At 35.8% G+C, this 16066-nt stretch overlaps 4 protein-coding genes across 12 annotated transcripts in view; 2 read left to right on the plus strand and 2 right to left on the minus strand.

Annotated features, from left to right (window-relative positions):
- Positions 1-4076, plus strand: part of LOC122399644 (talin-1) — a 45181-nt gene extending 41105 nt beyond the window's left edge. For 5 of the 6 annotated variants that reach the window (XM_043400476.1, XM_043400479.1, XM_043400478.1 and 2 more), the window contains 2 exons: positions 146-784; positions 1202-4076. In XM_043400476.1, coding sequence (XP_043256411.1) covers positions 146-784; positions 1202-2812 — 2250 coding nt within the window. In that variant the 3' untranslated portion in view covers positions 2813-4076. The remainder of the gene's footprint in view (positions 1-145; positions 785-1201) is intronic. The other variant, XM_043400480.1, reaches the window with a different exon arrangement.
- A 151-nt stretch (positions 4077-4227) lies between these two features.
- On the minus strand, positions 4228-10404 carry LOC122399645 (spermidine synthase). Of its 4 annotated transcripts, none has more exons than XM_043400482.1 (6): positions 10308-10404; positions 8956-9129; positions 7526-7646; positions 7077-7323; positions 6689-6918; positions 4228-6456 (listed from the first exon to the last, which is right to left on the minus strand). In XM_043400482.1, the coding sequence occupies exons 2-6, from the start codon at positions 9084-9086 to the stop codon at positions 6304-6306; spliced, it is 882 nt and encodes a 293-aa protein (XP_043256417.1). In that variant the 5' UTR covers positions 9087-9129; positions 10308-10404; the 3' UTR covers positions 4228-6303. The 4 variants fall into 4 exon arrangements, with proteins under 4 accessions (XP_043256417.1, XP_043256418.1, XP_043256419.1 ...); XM_043400483.1 differs by lacking the exon at positions 10308-10404 and adding an exon at positions 9929-10218; XM_043400484.1 differs by lacking the exon at positions 10308-10404 and having other exon boundaries at positions 8956-9138.
- Positions 10405-11600: 1196 nt separating this feature from the next.
- Positions 11601-14280, plus strand: LOC122399566 (probable WRKY transcription factor protein 1). The gene is made up of 4 exons (XM_043400333.1): positions 11601-11851; positions 11941-12063; positions 12180-12363; positions 12433-14280. The coding sequence occupies exons 1-4, from the start codon at positions 11779-11781 to the stop codon at positions 14156-14158; spliced, it is 2106 nt and encodes a 701-aa protein (XP_043256268.1). The 5' UTR covers positions 11601-11778; the 3' UTR covers positions 14159-14280.
- Positions 14281-14478: 198 nt separating this feature from the next.
- Positions 14479-15583, minus strand: LOC122399653 (probable transcriptional regulatory protein Pmob_0807). The gene is made up of 4 exons (XM_043400491.1): positions 15384-15583; positions 14993-15239; positions 14753-14912; positions 14479-14685 (listed from the first exon to the last, which is right to left on the minus strand). The coding sequence occupies exons 1-4, from the start codon at positions 15550-15552 to the stop codon at positions 14479-14481; spliced, it is 783 nt and encodes a 260-aa protein (XP_043256426.1). The 5' UTR covers positions 15553-15583.
- Between the last annotated feature and the right edge of the window lie 483 nt (positions 15584-16066).

The following is a 16066-nucleotide window of genomic DNA, read 5'->3' on the forward strand; positions in this document are numbered from 1 at the left end:
GAAGTTACGTGATTTGTAGTTCATTAATCTGTCCTCGATGAGTACGTTGGAAACAGTACCCAGACTCTTGATAAGTCGTTGTAATAATGTACCACTGATGTATAAAAAAAATCGATGATAATTCCTTTCGTTTCTTCGTCTTCAGGTGATGGTGACCAACGTAACATCCTTGCTAAAGACGGTGAAAGCCGTGGAAGACGAACATACGCGAGGTACCAGGGCTCTGGAGTCTACGATCGAGGCCATAGCTCAAGAAATCCGCGCTCTGAACACCCCCGAGATGCAGAAAACAAACGTGACCCCGGAAGACCTGGTGCGTTGCACGAAGAGCATCACGGTCTCGACCGCGAAAGCGGTGGCTGCTGGAAATAGCTGCAAACAGGACGACATAATCGCGGCCGCGAACATGGGGCGAAAAGCCATCAGCGACATGCTAATGATCTGCAAAGGAGCGGCGTACAATTGCGCGGAAACCGCCGAGCTCAGAGACAGGACACTTCAGGCTGGTCACGACGTGGCGATCAATTACAGAGAACTGTTGCAAGCTATTCTTCAAATAGCCTCCAGGTCCGGCGATGCCAAGCACACTCTGCCACCGATCTCACGGAAAATCGCGCAGAGCGTCACCGAGCTGGTCGCGGTAGCCGAATTGCTGAAAGGCAACGATTGGGTGGACCCTGATGATCCCAAAGTCATCGCTGAAAATGAGCTGCTGGGCGCTGCTGCCAGCATCGACGCAGCTGCCAAGAAGCTTGCTAGTTTGAGACCAAGAAGAAGCGTACAGGTGAGTCTTCTTGGACATAGTCTTAAAGAATATGGATTTGCACTGAATTTTGCAGTACATTGACCCTTAAATGACCATACTTTCATCTTATTGAGATTAACGTTTGTTAATACTTTGCGTTGAGCTCACGACGCCATTTATGATCTCGTTAAATTCATCATGTATGAATATTATATACCGTATCCAAGAAGAACTATGGGCACACCTCTCGAAGATCTGGAAACCAAGTCCGATTTCCGTAAGATATGTTTGATATATTGGTCGTTTTTTTAAATAATCGACCAGGAATCAAACATATTATTATGGCGATCGGAAGAGTCGACGTAAATTCATGGGTAAGATTAGTTGGGGCAAGTTTAGATCACGATTCTTTGTTTAGTTAGTAGTGCCTTGAATGTTGCTTCTCTTATCACACAGGAGGCTAACGAAGACATGAATTTCGACGAAATGATCCTAGAGGCAGCTAAATCGATCGCAGCTGCGACGTCAGCCCTCATCAAAGCAGCTAGCGCGGCTCAAAGGGAACTAATAGCAACGGGGAAAGTTTCACGAACACCTTTGACCAGTTCAGACGATGGTCAGTGGTCCGAAGGATTGATTTCTGCGGCGAGAATGGTCGCGGCTGCGACTCACAGTCTCGTAGAATCGGCGAACGCGCTTGTCCAGGGTGTCAGCTCCGAGGAAAAATTGATATCCAGCGCGAAACAAGTTGCTAGCAGCACGGCACAGTTGTTGGTCGCTTGCAAGGTGAAAGCAGACCCGGATAGCGAGAGCACGAAGCGTCTGCAGGCGGCAGGGAACGCGGTGAAGCGTGCTACGGACAACCTGGTGAGAGCAGCTCAGCAAGCCATTCAGCAAGAAGAGGATCGATCCTTGATCCTGAACCGCAGGATGGTTGGCGGAATCGCTCAGGAAATAAATGCCAGATCGGAGGTGCTTCGTATCGAGCGTGAACTTGAAGAGGCCAGAGGCAGACTCACGGCGATTCGACAAGCTAAGTACAAGAACAGACCTGACCTGGCTGACACCGACACCGAGGCGGAGCAGAGCGGCTACGAGAGCTACACGACTAGGTACGAGACTCGAGCTTACGATCCACACGCGCAGATGAACCACAGTTTGGATCAACTGCAGTCCACGACGCACAGCATCAGCCAGCTGGCTGCTGATAGGCAGAACTTGGTTAGCCCCGAGAAGGTTCACTCCACGCAGAGCACTCTGGAGAGAAAAATGAAGGATAGTCAGTATCGATCCACGATGGAGAGCCAGTACGGATTGGTGGAGAAAAAGTACAACGAGAACCAGTATGACAGAAGGTACAACTCGGAGAGTCCTTACTCCATGGACAAGAAGATCGTCGTGGACAGCTCGCCAGGACAGTACAGCTCGATAGAGAGGAAGATCAATCAGGAGAGTTACGGAACTATTGAAAGGAAACATATGGAAGGACCGTATCCGCCTGTGCACACCATGACCTATTCTCCAGCCTCTCCCACGCGCAAGATCTTTCAAGAGCAGCAACAACATGCTTACGAAAAGTACTCCCAGGATCAGTACTCCGCCGATGATCGATCTTACGAACAAAAATCGTATTCTCCAAGTCAGGATCATAAATATTACACCGATTCCGTGGACAGATTCTCTGGCCACGCGCCTATGAGCACTTTCCGATCGGAGAAGCAGACGGAGGCACAGCGTTTCGGTGGTATTCCTCAGAACCAGTCGTACAGGAACATAGAGAGCAAAGTTATCCCTGGTGGCAGGATGGAGTCTATCCATACGAAAGTTTACACCTCCACCCCTGCTAAGACCAGCAGTTCGAACTTCGAGTCCAAGGAGGAGACGAAAGAGTACGCGACTTCCGGTAACGAGCTGTCCACGTTCAAAGCTCTCGATAATAACGCCCACGAGGAACGCACCACGAAACAGTCGACGACGCATAAAGTCACCGAGAAGAAAACCGTCACTATGACGATGTCCAGTAGGCAGGAGTCGAACACAAAGACGTTCCGGTTCGAGGAGAAGTAACTAGGGAAAGAGGGTCAAAGAACATGACGTCTTCACGAAGTGTTCTTTGTAGACACTGCATCGAAATTATTATTTGGTGCAGAATCGAGGGTGACTTTAGCGATTAAAGTTGCTCGTAGGTTCTTTGTAATATTCTGTACAAGAAAGGGAACGTGGCCCTGATGGTAATTAATTATTATACGTATTTTGATATGACAAGCTGCGGCAATCCGGCGATACAAGATATTATGAGAAATTGGTTAACACTGATGGGAGTGTGTAAGAAGATATGTTGAAGACTCGAAGATCGAGATCGCATTTGCTGCTTTTTTTTGCTGATAGAGTAAGTTGAAGTAAATTCTGTACAATTCTATTTGCCTATTTTAAACTTGAAAGTAATTTTAAAAAATTCGGTGCAAGAAAATGCCATATAAACACGGAAGAGTTAAAATCTTAAATTCTTGATTTTGTTCGAACTATAGCAATCGATATAAAGTATACAGCTTTCAACGAAATTGTTAACATGCTTCGATATAGTTTTCCAGCTTTCTGACAGACAATCGATATTAGAAATTAAGGAACAGAAAGAATCAGCGTTGTCTATTCTATACATTTTAGTAAATTTATTTAAATACGATGGCCTGAACATAGGGATTCAAAGGATTAAACTGTTTTTTTGAATGCTTGAAAGTTAATCAAAAAACAATACTCCTCGAAAATACACAATTCGAAGGAACATTGTCACAAATGGACGCGTCAACGATTCGTCCCTAGCACGTTAGTATGTATTTCGGCGTCTTTGTATGATAATCTTTGTGATGAAACGATAGAGAAGTGTCCTTAGATAGAAATAACGTGTGCTTTCGAAGTTAGCCTTTTTAAGAATAATTATCGGCTCGACACGATGGACGATAACCGTCCCCGTTCGCCTAAGCGAACTCGAAATATTTTTCATCGTCGAATGGATATTCATTTAGTGTAATAAGCAAGATTGATCTTTCATTTGACGATCGAACTTTTATACGAAATCGTAGATAAGCACGCATCGACAGTTTTTGATCTTTTAATCTAATTTGATATTCAAATTTTTGTCTTTTGAGAAACTTTTTAAAAATTTGTGAATTTTATTAACGATTTCACGGATAATATAAAGTATAATAAGTACTCTAACAGAACCTGTACATCTACCAGAGAGCCACGTATAAAACTTTTTATATGGCTACTTGATTTTTAATAACATTTTGAAGTAAAAAAAAAAAAAATTTACAACGACGTAACACAAAAACAATATTCGTTTGACTAATAGCAACATAGTCAACGAACGTCGCAGCGAAGCCACGTCCAATTTTAATTTAGTTCTAATTTATCATAATTTTAAGTTTAAGACCACGGATCAGAGAAGCAACATATCATTTAATTTTATTAATTTTTGACCGTGTGGCATCGACCCTCGGTGTTTTCATCCCCCTCCCCACTTAACATTTTCCGTTTTCGTGATTAACATTAACGTTTAAGCGTGCCTTTATTCGTTCTGAATGCTGTTTGTTCCCTGTGTTTCCTTTCTCTTGTATTCTTTTGCTATTCCCTGCTATCGCGAGGTTTCCCTTTACCGTTCAATGGCGGTGGCTCGTTTTCAGTCGGGACTGTCCAAAAATATTTAACGAGTGAAAATGAACAATGCACAGGGTGTAAAATGATGTTTGCCACGACTTTTGCAACCGTGTCTACACCTTGTAAGTTACAGAGTACCGAATGAATGGGACACATCGGAATAAAAATAATCTGCTGGTAGAAAAGGCGAAGAAGTAATATGCGAAGTAAATATTGTATTATAAACATGTTAAAAAACGATAAATTTATTTTTTTTACTGCGCAAATTAAGCTTTTTCGCAGGTTTCTAACGAACTAATTAAATACGAACAAATATATTAATTTAACGCAACTAAATTTGGAAATTAAATGGTCTGAGAAATCATAAACAATTTATTAAAATTTCTGGAAGAATTGAAATGGTCGATGGTATTTGTTTTTATGTAAAATTGTATATACATGTGCATAGCTTTAACCCTAAATTACAAACTAAAATGGTCGACTTGTTAATACGAAATATTAAAATATTTTATTGTTCACGCAGAAGTTAAATTATCATTTTTTTAAACGGAATAAAATTATATATTATATATTATATTCAAAACGAAATTTTCTCTTCTTCGATTGCTTATCATTACATTTTGATTCGTAATAAAATGGTTGCTAAAATGAATCGTAATCGAGGGTTAAAGCAACGAAGTTTCGCCTAAAAAGAGGAGATAATAAACGAATTCGAGACAAGTAGAGGCTTTAAAATAAAAATATTTTAGAGAAATCATCGAAGCTTGGAGATTTCTGGGGGAGATCGATGGTTGAAGAACAGGCGTGTTTGAAGTGATCGATCAGTGCAATTATTATTAGTCTTTCGAAGATAAAGAACTGTAAATAGATGTTAGATATTTCGAGGGAAGATAACGAAAAAGAAAAATACAAAAAGTGCCTAAGTGTTTATGAGCTGCCGCTTTTTTCACGCGCTCGTAGTGGACGTAAGGGTTTTTTTCAATATTACCAAAAATCGAGTGCTTTATTAATATTTGTTGGTACGATAAAGAAAAGGAAGAGAAAATTCGTTCGCGAGAAACGAAGGGAAGGAAATTTTTTATTGTCAGACTTTTCCAAAGTAATGGCGTATACGTGTATATACATATACATTATTGCATTTAGTATTATATATTTTGAGAACGATCGCCAATCGTGTTTTTATTTTATATACGTATACCTATATAGATGTGTGCCATGATATATAAGAAATGTATACATAAAGAGATAACGAACTATAGAAGACAATTATGCGATAGATATATTATATATTCTGTGTATAACGTTAATATATTAAAGAATAAACAAGCAACGAGCGCGTTATTCGCAGTTTTAACATTTTGCAGCATCGTTTTAACAATTCATTTCATATATATCCAGTATATTTTTAAGCGTTACTTTTAACACGATCCATTAAATCTTACGCATCTATGTATTACGGCGGAATGTTATAAAAATTGTAATATTATATTATTATTGCTTCAATTTTATTATTAATTATATCTATTATTATTAAGCGCAGTAATGCTGATTATCATAACGAATATTATTTTATTACTATATTACAGTGAAGTTTCGCAAATATACATAATAGATCTATTACGTTCAGGTAATAAAGAATTTTTAACATTTTGTTGTCATGTTATTGTCATTGCCTCGATTCGAGTGCAAGAAGAGTGTACAACGTGCCGCCTATATAGTACATTCAATGTAAATGTAATGGTGTTTGGCTTGAAAATTGAATTGATCTTCGTACGATTAACAATTCTATGCAGTTCGATGCAACTGGAGGGAATGTAACAACAATGATTCAATTATCATGTACTGACATTGTTATTTTATGAGATTCGCCCTTTTCCTCGCGGTTAATTTGTTAACTGAAGTTACTTGTTATCGTCCGTCTGGTACAATGATTTTCTTATGAACCTTGGCAAGACGAATGCAGCTCGATGCACTTCGTCGTCGTAGTACTTAATTTTCATTTCATCGAGATCGTTGTTACTGAAAACTTTCACTGGCTCTTTAAAGTTCGTTTCCTGAAATTAATATTTAGAATTGTTGAAAATTATATCAATTATTTCAAGATGTAAACGAACGAATAGAAAAATTTGAAACACCAGGGAAAAAGAAACAGTAAATGTACTTGTGGACATAAAATTAATATTATTTAATTAATTAAAATTCATTAAAATCATAGTTGAATTAAGTTTAATTTAAAAGAAAATTGAGGAATGTGTTTTGTTAAGTTTATGGGAAATGTATACTCACAGTATTTAAGCTACCGAGAACAAAACCAATTTGTCCTGTTGGATAAGTTGGCACCGCCACGATTCCGTAAGATGCGACCGGAAACACGGATTTGCAGTGTTGCAAAGTTTGAACTACGTGATCGAGATTGGCCCATGCAGTTCCTGCTTGACTGCAAACGATTCCGCCGGGTTTCAATGCACTTTTCATTAGACTGATATACGATTCTTGGAACAAACACTTTGCTGGGCCTAAATTAAACAATGTAGAATTCATTTCCCGTAGAAAACCACCAATCTCAATATTGTGTTCATGAATTTCTGATGTACTGATTGATTGTAACAGTATTTATTCGTGTTAAACAATCAATTGTACGGACTCTGATACGTTCGATGAAATAAAAACGTACCAATAGGGTCGCTGCTGTCCGTGATTATAACGTCGAATTGTTCTTTATGCTGCTTCAAAAATTCGAAGCCATCGCCTATGTTGAGAGTGACTTTTGGGTGATCGAGCCCTGCACTCAACAAAGGCAAGTATTTTTTCGAAATCTCCAATACTTTTGCGTCAATTTCAACCTGCACGATCCTTTCTACCGCCGGATGTTTCGCAACTTCGCGAGCAACCCCGCCATCTCCGCCTCCGACTATTAAAACCTGTCATAAAAATAAAAAAAAAATTAATAGAAAGCCAGAAAATAAGTGACGTTCAAATTTGGATTTATTTAAGTTATTATATGTTTGTAAAATATCAGTTTTAATGGTTTACGATAAACTTATGCCACTCGTTTGTTATCCAGTTTCAGATTAACCGGTGTAAATATTATGTAATAAATTTCACTGAAATATGGAATATTACCGTTTTTGGATCTGGATGGCTGCACAGTGGTAGAAAAGCGATCGCCTCTTGATACGAGAATTCGTCTCTCTCCGTGCATTGTATAATACCATCTAAAATTAGGGCTTTTCCATGTGACTTCCTGTATATGTGAAATTGACACAATTGTTTCTCAATTGCAGATTATTTGCTATTGGTTAATTTTATTTCCCCCGTATCAGGTTCAGTTCGTCGTATTCAAAATGATAAATGTTCTCTGTTTTTTAATATAATTATGATTTGTATATTCTCGATCGCGAACTCAAGTTTAAGGAATGAAATCAACTTTTATAGTTCGAGGTTTTGACATATCGAAGAAAGTGTTCGAGTTAATAGAAAACGTACAAAATTGTTTCGAAGAAATGCATCTGCTATGTTTATTTAAAAAGTTACAACGATTCTTCGTAAAATCAATCATATAAATATAAATATCGCAACAATTCCATTTCTTATAATGGTTTACAAACTTAAGAATTATATATACAACGTGTGTAAACAATTTCATGTTGGGTCGATTAGAGTAATACTCCAAAGGATTTTTTAACATATTTAGAATTTTCTTTTTGTATTACGAGTACTTAACGAAGTACTAAAACCTTTTTCAAGAGTACTCGACCCTTCAATATCGATATATCGAATTCATTTATCAAAATAAATTTTCATTTATTAATATATTATAAAAAAAACTTTTTTACAGTGTTTTTTCAACTCGATCATTTTCTTCTAATATACCAAAGGTTATTAACTTTCATTTTGTATTCCTAACCATTACCCAACTAGAACTTCGAGTGTCGAAAGTTTGAAAGTTGATTTCATCTCTTGAACTTGAGTTACCGCAACTAAAAAAAACAAAAAAGAGAAATAAGCGTGTATTATTTTTAGCCGTTTTACAAGTCTATGAGGTTTCGACCAAATCGGGAAAGTTCACGACCCTTCTTTTTAAGTACCGTCTGTTACGTTCTATTTATAAGTTATCAGACTATCAGATACAGCCAGAGGTTAGATATAACTTATCCTTAGTAAAGCTTATCGCGAACATTTTTACAGACACCACCGTAGCTTCGATAACTATGCACCTTACCATAATGCAATGCAGAAAAAAAAAATGGTATATAAAAATGCAACGATTTTTTATTTACCAATTTTACAAGAAGAAATACATTGCAAAGAACCTTTTTTATACAAGAATCATAAACGTAAACACTTTCACCTTTTGCAGCAATTATATTTTGAATCGTCGAATGTTTCGTTTTGCTCTTTAATTATAGTAGCATGATTATCAGAACTGCAATGGTGTTCGAAAATATTCGCGATAGACTGTAGATAAAACAGCAAAATATTTTCTTTTCTTTGACGTAGCGCGATAGTTTAGCTGTTTCACGCGAGATGAAATAATTACGGATGGTATTTACGTTTGAAGCACCATTACGTCTTGATACTGCGACCTCTCCCGATGGAGTATTTTGACAACTTCGAGGGACAACGCGATACCTGGCCACAGATCATTGATTTCACTGAACCAGCCAGGTTTCATCGTGTCCATTTTCCCGGCGGTCGACCTGGAGTCTGCTCGCTTCGATATTCAACTGAAAGCAGAGACTGTCGGTCGGTTAATCGTGGAAGAGGAAAATAAAACCGCAGACTTTTTTATGCGGTCAAACATGTTTCCGTACTGCGCGTCCTCCTTCGTGCCTTTCGAAACTTAACGCAAAAGTATGGCAAAACTCGTTTGTCACCTGTGTATTCGTGCTCGTAGCATTTGCCGGGCATGTAAGCTCGATGTACAGCGACTTGCGCTCAAAATCGTCCACCGTGCTTGCCATTTTATAAAGGATTCATAACGAAAACAGTTTATTTTAAGTAAAAATGTGTTTCAACGTCTGATCGTGTTTCGACATTTAAACAAATTACTTTCTGTAGATTTTGTATAGCAAAAATGGTTACTTACACGGAGAGGATCACACATCGTGATGGGTACATAAATAATCGTGGAATTCGGATAATAAACACGTGTCTGCGAAGTCTATGTAACATTAAATCGTCAGCACGTGTTTACTTCCCGTCAAATTCGTCAAACGTATTCGATAAAGTTATTTATAACGAAAACAATATCTTCGATCGTAAAAGGAACGGGCTATAAGTGGACTTTAGAGTCGTCAGGAAGGCATAACTAATGGTTTATTGATTTAAAATGTTTGCTAGAAAATAGAAGCTCGAAGACAAATATTTCTGTGTACCATTAGCTAAACGCAACAATTACTGTACATTATTGTCAATGTATAATACAAATCGTGTATCAAGGACACCGATGTATGTATAATAATTGAAAAAAAAGCAGATTAATCATACAAAGTAGTAACACTTTTAAAACTATAAAAAAAATACATCTTTACTCGTGCTCCGAATATTTAAACGTCTCGTCCTAATTTCTCTCAATATCGCGACGTATAGCGCTATAACTACGTGTAAATATCGTTGGTTTCCACTTGCAAGTCTTACTTTTTAAAGTACATCACATTTTATCAAACTCACTTGTACGTGGATCACTTCGAGTTAGTTTATAGATCATTTTATTCCCTGGCGAACGTACTTGTCCATTCGTCTCAGGTACACTTCTATAACAACGGAAATACTACGAGCTCGAATCGTGACAAATAGTTTTTTACAACGAATAGAGAAGTAGCCTAATGAAAGAACTGGAAAGGCGTTTCTTTATTTCTTCGGAGGCGATAAAATGTCTGTGGGAAACAAAGTGTGCGCGTACCGTGAACGGGCAACGAGCCAACGTCAGGCCTTCCAAACGGAAACACGAGTAAGACTAACGAATGGAATTTTGAGGAGAGTTTATTTGCCAAACGAACGTTGCCTCTTATCGGCCCATGTCCCCTATATGCTCCTTGATAATGACGGTTCGACTACGAACAAGATAACGTACACGTGCTAAGCGAACTACCGAAATGGCAATCAGTCGGTTACAACGAGCCAGAAAAATATTAAAACAGTATAGATACTCGAGATCCGTCGTTTCGTAATTTAATTATTAATTTTTCTTCGTATTTTACTATTTTATTTTTATCGTGGTAGTCAATATTTAGTATTAAGAGCAAACATTGCGTAATCGACTAATTTATTTTCAAAAACTTATCCAGTGTTTTTTTGACAATGTTTCGAAATAAACTTTATCGTAAATGTTATTGATAAAACAGTCTGCCGAGCATATGCTCCTTTCAAAATTTGAAAAGTGCTTTAACTCGCCTCAACGATTAGCAAAAGTTGATTTTGTTTTCGAAAGAAAGGTTCAAAAGATACTATTTATGCAGCAGATTCGGTGATTAGTGGCTCAGTGATTCAGTAATGCAGTGATTCACGATGAGGGATTCAGATTATTATATTTTCATTCCCTTCGACCACGCTTCAAGCGAACTTTTGACCTAGAGAATATTTTTAACAGTAATTATAACAAATATTCTCGCCCATTCAACGAGAACCACATATCAATGCGACTAATTTAATCATGTGGCAAATGATGAGACAAACATGTAGGAGATTATTTATAGAAGTCTGACTTTGACACGCTTCGTCTCGGTCGAAATAATTTAATCGCAATTCTGATTCGGCGTTTAGTATTAATAACCAGCTATGATAGGGTGCAAAATCCAAGAAAAATATATCTGTTCAGAAAGTACAATAAAAATTGAAATTACTAAAAAAGGGGAATATAATTACATAGGAATAAACGGTACTTGTGAGAAAGATAAAGGTTTAAAGTTTCCCTCCGTTAGCGAGTGTGGGAAATATAATCACATATAGTCCTCTTTTCATTTTCGCTTGCAACTATTATTTTTATTCTTCACTTGCAATTACAATTAGCGTGGAGCAACGAATAGATTAAAAAGTAAGCTTTTTCCAGGCTCTATCGACGATACGTGTTTAATTGTGTATGTATTTCGTTCAAAAGAAATAGAAAGTAGTGACGAGAATGCATTGTCAAGAATTCAAACTTGGCGCCGCGAAGAAGCGTGCGCAGGCTGGGTCAGGTTAGGTGCAGTCCGCAGCTGGCGTTTGCACAGTGCGCACGTACTCGGCGTCATGCTCGTTCAATTTTGCCGAAATTTCTGTTGATTTTGTGAAACCTTGAGTAAAAAGTGAATCATTAATTGAAGAGTAACCCCATTTGATCGCCAGACATTCGATTTGTGGTTTCACAAAAGCATCAACCTGAAAATTCAGTCGAAATGTCGATGCTCGCGGAACCTCGTCGAAAACAAAAATGGACGCTGAATCCGCGCGGAAAACAATGGAGCGAAGGTATACAAATACTTGAATTCTTTTAATTTAGCGGCATTTAAATTAAGCATATTCGATTCAACTCATTAACGTTCATGTATTCCGACAAGATTCGACCAAATTTGGGCAAAAAATGCTGGAGAAAATGGGTTGGACGAGTGGCAAAGGTCTTGGAGCGAACGAACAAGGCATGACGGAACACGTGCGTGTGTCTCTTAAAAACGACGCTGCAGGTAATTAATTTCATTATTATGCTCAACAAGTTCATTTCGAAACTAACCTAAAAATGAAACTTGTTTATTTTACCGGATATTTTAGTAACATGGTGGGGGCATTTCATTTGTTACAGGCATTGGGTTCAAGAAAGAAAATTTGGATAAAGCATGGACGGAACATCAAGATAGCTTCAATGATTTTTTGCAAGAACTTCAGAAAGGTCAAAGTTACGATGTAACGCAAACTGAGAAAGCTAAAAGCGAATTGAGCAAGAAGTCTTTAGAGTTGAAATCTAAGCACAGCCGAGCTCGTGTTCAGTGAGTATTACATGCAATGTATCATAATATATATAATACGTTTTTCTATTTTTGTATAATTATTATTAGCTATCAGAAATTCATAAGAGGGAAAGATATAAATAAATATAGTTCAAAAGATATAGCAAATATATTTGGTAGAAAAGAATTAAACATAGATGGGGATAGTAAAGAGAATCGAAGCAATAATGAGGAAAATTCTGATCGGGATCCACTTGGTGCTCGAGATAAAACAGGTGGTGTTGTTACTATAAATGGTGGCAACATGACCGATTATTTTACTAAAAAACATCAGAAATTTTCTCGAATGCCTAAAAACAAAAAACAGGAAGAAACCAATTCAGAAAGTGAACCTGAATATAGTGGGTTCGGTTTCGCGTCAGCAGTTGACAAAGAAGAGTCGTATAGTAGTGAAAAAAATAAAGAAACATTAAATGTTTGCAATTATGCGTTTGAAAATCCTTGTTTGACTTTGAACAGTCCTGAAAATATTTCAAATTCTAGTAGTGAATTTAAATTGTCTAAACAGAAGAAGATTTTTGGTAACAATGACTCTAAAACATTGAAAGAATTTAACATAAGTAAACATGCGTATGAGAATGGTTTCGTGAATTGTGCGCTAAATTTAGAATATCCAACTAAAGAAATGTGCGATGGAAAGGAATTTGAAGTATCTAGAACACAATTGGGTGTTACAAATTCTGCTTTAGACTTGAACGATGAGGTAAATGATAAAAGGAGAGTGACATTTAATGATCATGTAGAATATAGTACTGATTCTGTAAAGAAGAAGAAAGGAAGAACTACGCTCGATAAGTTCGAGGTTGAAAATACGAAAATAAAAAAGAAAAAGAAACAGGAAGATAATCTTAATATTTTCTCATCCGGTTTTGTTAATGAGGCGTTAGATGTTGAAGAAATCTCGGAAGAATTGAACGACAATAAAATCAATGAACATAAAAGTAAAAGTTCTAAAAAACGGAAACGAAATCGTCAATCTAACCTAGAAACAATTGTAGAAATCCCGGAAGAAAATAGAGAAGTTTCCGAAAATGCAATAAAGATTAAGAAATTGAAAACAGAAGAAGATATAGTTGATATTTTTATACCACAAGAAAATCTCTCGAGCAAAAAAATGAAAAAGAAGAAAAAAATCAAGAAAACGGATAAAGAAATTGTTACTGTCATTGAAAATGATACAGAAGTAACAATTGCATTTGAGAAAGAAGATTGTGAACTTCACACACCTGAAGATCAAGATGCTTATAAGGAAAAGAAAAAACGAAAGAAAAAAAATATCGAATTAAATGTAGAGAAGGACGAAGATATAATCGCTGAAACGGAAATAGTAGATAATGAAATACAATCGAAAAAGAAGGAAATTAAAAATGATGTAGATATAAGTGATTCTAACACAGATCTAGTAAATATGAAACACGAAAAGGAAATTTCTAATAAAGAAAATGCTAATGTTGATTACGAAAATACTTCTAAAGTGAAAAAACCGAAGAAAAATAAACGTAACAAATCGATGGAAGAGTCTACTAAAGACAGTGATGATTCAACTCATCACATAGAACCTACAAAAGAAGAACCTGTAAAAGAAATAAATGCAACATCTACAAAAACACCTTCCATATCTAGAACAAATGAAATGTTCAATACTTACCCAAACTCGCGAAATGAAAACGTAAAAATGTCTAGAAGATTGTTGATGTCCTTTTTCCATAAAGAAGTGGTTATAGATTTTCCAGGCTCTAATATACACGAAATAAAGGGATATGGCGACAGTTAAAGGAGCAAGTAGACCTTTTACAAATAACTTAATGTATTTTGAAGGTTATGTATATAGTATTAGTTATATTTCATCTAGAATGATATATAACAAGACCTGGATATTACTGGATAGTAATAGCACACGTGTGTTTTGTAAATGTACAGAATATTTTATTTATTTTTTTCTGTTTAAAGAAATGTTTGTCAGATAATAATAAAAAAAAAAGTTTACACCTTACTTCTACCATTGTTTTTTTTAACACATATTTACAAATGGGAATTGATGGAATATAAAATAATTCTTTTTTTTTCATTACTTCTGTAAATTCCTATAGTAGTTTAAGAATTTGCTATATTGTCCTCTATTTTCTCAATTTCACCCAGAAGTAGAAGTTTCTCCTTCAATTTATTTACAGCCAATAAGTCTGCCTCATTTAATTCAACTGTAGATTCAGGTAAGCATGTGTCTTCTACAGAAATTATATGGTAACCCTTGCCTGTAAGCTGGGTAACATTCTTCTGAGAGGAAAGCAATTCAAATCTAAACTGCAATAGAAATATTAAATATAATATATTTAAAGAAAGAAAAGTCAGATAAATTGATCTTTGATACCTTAAAATATGTTTTATCATCATCTGTTACTTTTTCAACATCCTGTGCATTTATGTGTATTGCATCTTCCATTGCTTGATCCAAATCACAGTCTTTTGAAGTTAAAATGTAACATGCACAATTAAACATTGACAATGCTGTAGATTCTACCAATTTACCACTGTTTACATAAAATTTTCGAAATGTAAAAGTTATGTTTATAGTCCAACATTGTAAAACGAAATGTAAGATAATACTTACTTAGCCTTCTTTATTTTATTAGCGATTTCCAATTTTGTTTTAATAAAATTGTTAGTCATAATATACAGAATTAATATGCATTTGCTAGGACAACGAACGCATAGTATGTCAAGGTTAGTGTTTTCTTTAGAATTCTTTACTTTGGCCATAAATGTGTTTAAAGTATTTAATGGCATATTGGCTTTTTTAGCTTGTTCGATAAGTTGTGCTAATCTCGTGTTTTGAGATGGATCTGTAACTCCAGTCTCTTTAAAATAAAAATTATTCAAGTAAATACCAAATAATGAAAATTTTCGTTGGACGTGTAGAAAGATGTGTATAGTTCGAATTTAATTGCTATTTCGGAATTTATTTTATTGTTTTCAGTCATGTTTTAAGAGAAACATCATACCTGCTATCGCAGCTCTCATTTTACTAATTATAGAACGAAATAGGTCTGATCTTGCAGCATCTTGTGTCTGTTTAGTATGTTTGATATTTTGCCACTTGCTGTGGCCCGCGTATCTTCTAATTTCTTGAAACACAGAATTTCTGCATTTGTTATATATTACAAAATTCATTCTGGAACCTCATAACAAACTAACGTTAATAAAATAGGTTATGTTACATAGAAAGAAATCTACACTAGGAATATTGTAAACGTAATGTTGGTATCGTTTGTAATAGACCATAGTTATAAAATGATATTTTATAGATATCAATTCAATTTTTGCGCAATAAAATTCTGATAATATCTTAAACAATTAGTAAAAAATACGATTTATTAATAGTTAATTTAGTTACTAAATATTTTTGTTAATTAATATTAAGGCGGATACACTGTGTTTCTGAAAAGGTGGCTTCATAAATGTGACTCTTTTGTATTATATGTAAACGCACCATAATGTCAAAGGCACATATGGTTCATTTTCAAATGATATAAATCCACGACCTAAGCTCAATTTTGCGATAACAACATATGGTTGTTAAGTAGATAGTTTTCTATTATGACATTTATACTTAGAAGAACTAAAAAATATAAGTTCCTTCTTGATGATTGCATGCATTTTTATGAATATTCTTAAAAATTGAACT

This window comes from Colletes gigas, unplaced genomic scaffold (assembly GCF_013123115.1).
Source record: "Colletes gigas isolate AHSC1104 unplaced genomic scaffold, ASM1312311v1 Colletes_gigas_Sc00014, whole genome shotgun sequence".
Taxonomy (NCBI): Eukaryota; Metazoa; Arthropoda; class Insecta; order Hymenoptera; family Colletidae; genus Colletes; species Colletes gigas.

Excerpts from the sequence above, each read along its gene's own strand:
- LOC122399645 (XM_043400482.1), bottom strand. The coding sequence starts at position 9,086 with ATGGACACGATGAAACCTGGCTGGTTCAGTGAAATCAATGATCTGTGG. Across the intron at positions 7,647-8,955 it reads GACGTAATGGTGCTTCAAAC|GAAGTCACATGGAAAAGCCC; the intron begins GTAAATACCATC and ends TCACATATACAG. Across the intron at positions 6,919-7,076 it reads GGACAGCAGCGACCCTATTG|GCCCAGCAAAGTGTTTGTTC; the intron begins GTACGTTTTTAT and ends TGTTTAATTTAG.
- LOC122399653 (XM_043400491.1), bottom strand. The coding sequence starts at position 15,552 with ATGAATTTTGTAATATATAACAAATGCAGAAATTCTGTGTTTCAAGAA. Across the intron at positions 15,240-15,383 it reads AATGAGAGCTGCGATAGCAG|AGACTGGAGTTACAGATCCA; the intron begins GTATGATGTTTC and ends TTTATTTTAAAG. Across the intron at positions 14,686-14,752 it reads ATGATAAAACATATTTTAAG|TTTAGATTTGAATTGCTTTC; the intron begins GTATCAAAGATC and ends TTTCTATTGCAG.
- LOC122399566 (XM_043400333.1), top strand. The coding sequence starts at position 11,779 with ATGTCGATGCTCGCGGAACCTCGTCGAAAACAAAAATGGACGCTGAAT. Across the intron at positions 11,852-11,940 it reads CGGAAAACAATGGAGCGAAG|ATTCGACCAAATTTGGGCAA; the intron begins GTATACAAATAC and ends TATTCCGACAAG. Across the intron at positions 12,064-12,179 it reads TCTTAAAAACGACGCTGCAG|GCATTGGGTTCAAGAAAGAA; the intron begins GTAATTAATTTC and ends CATTTGTTACAG.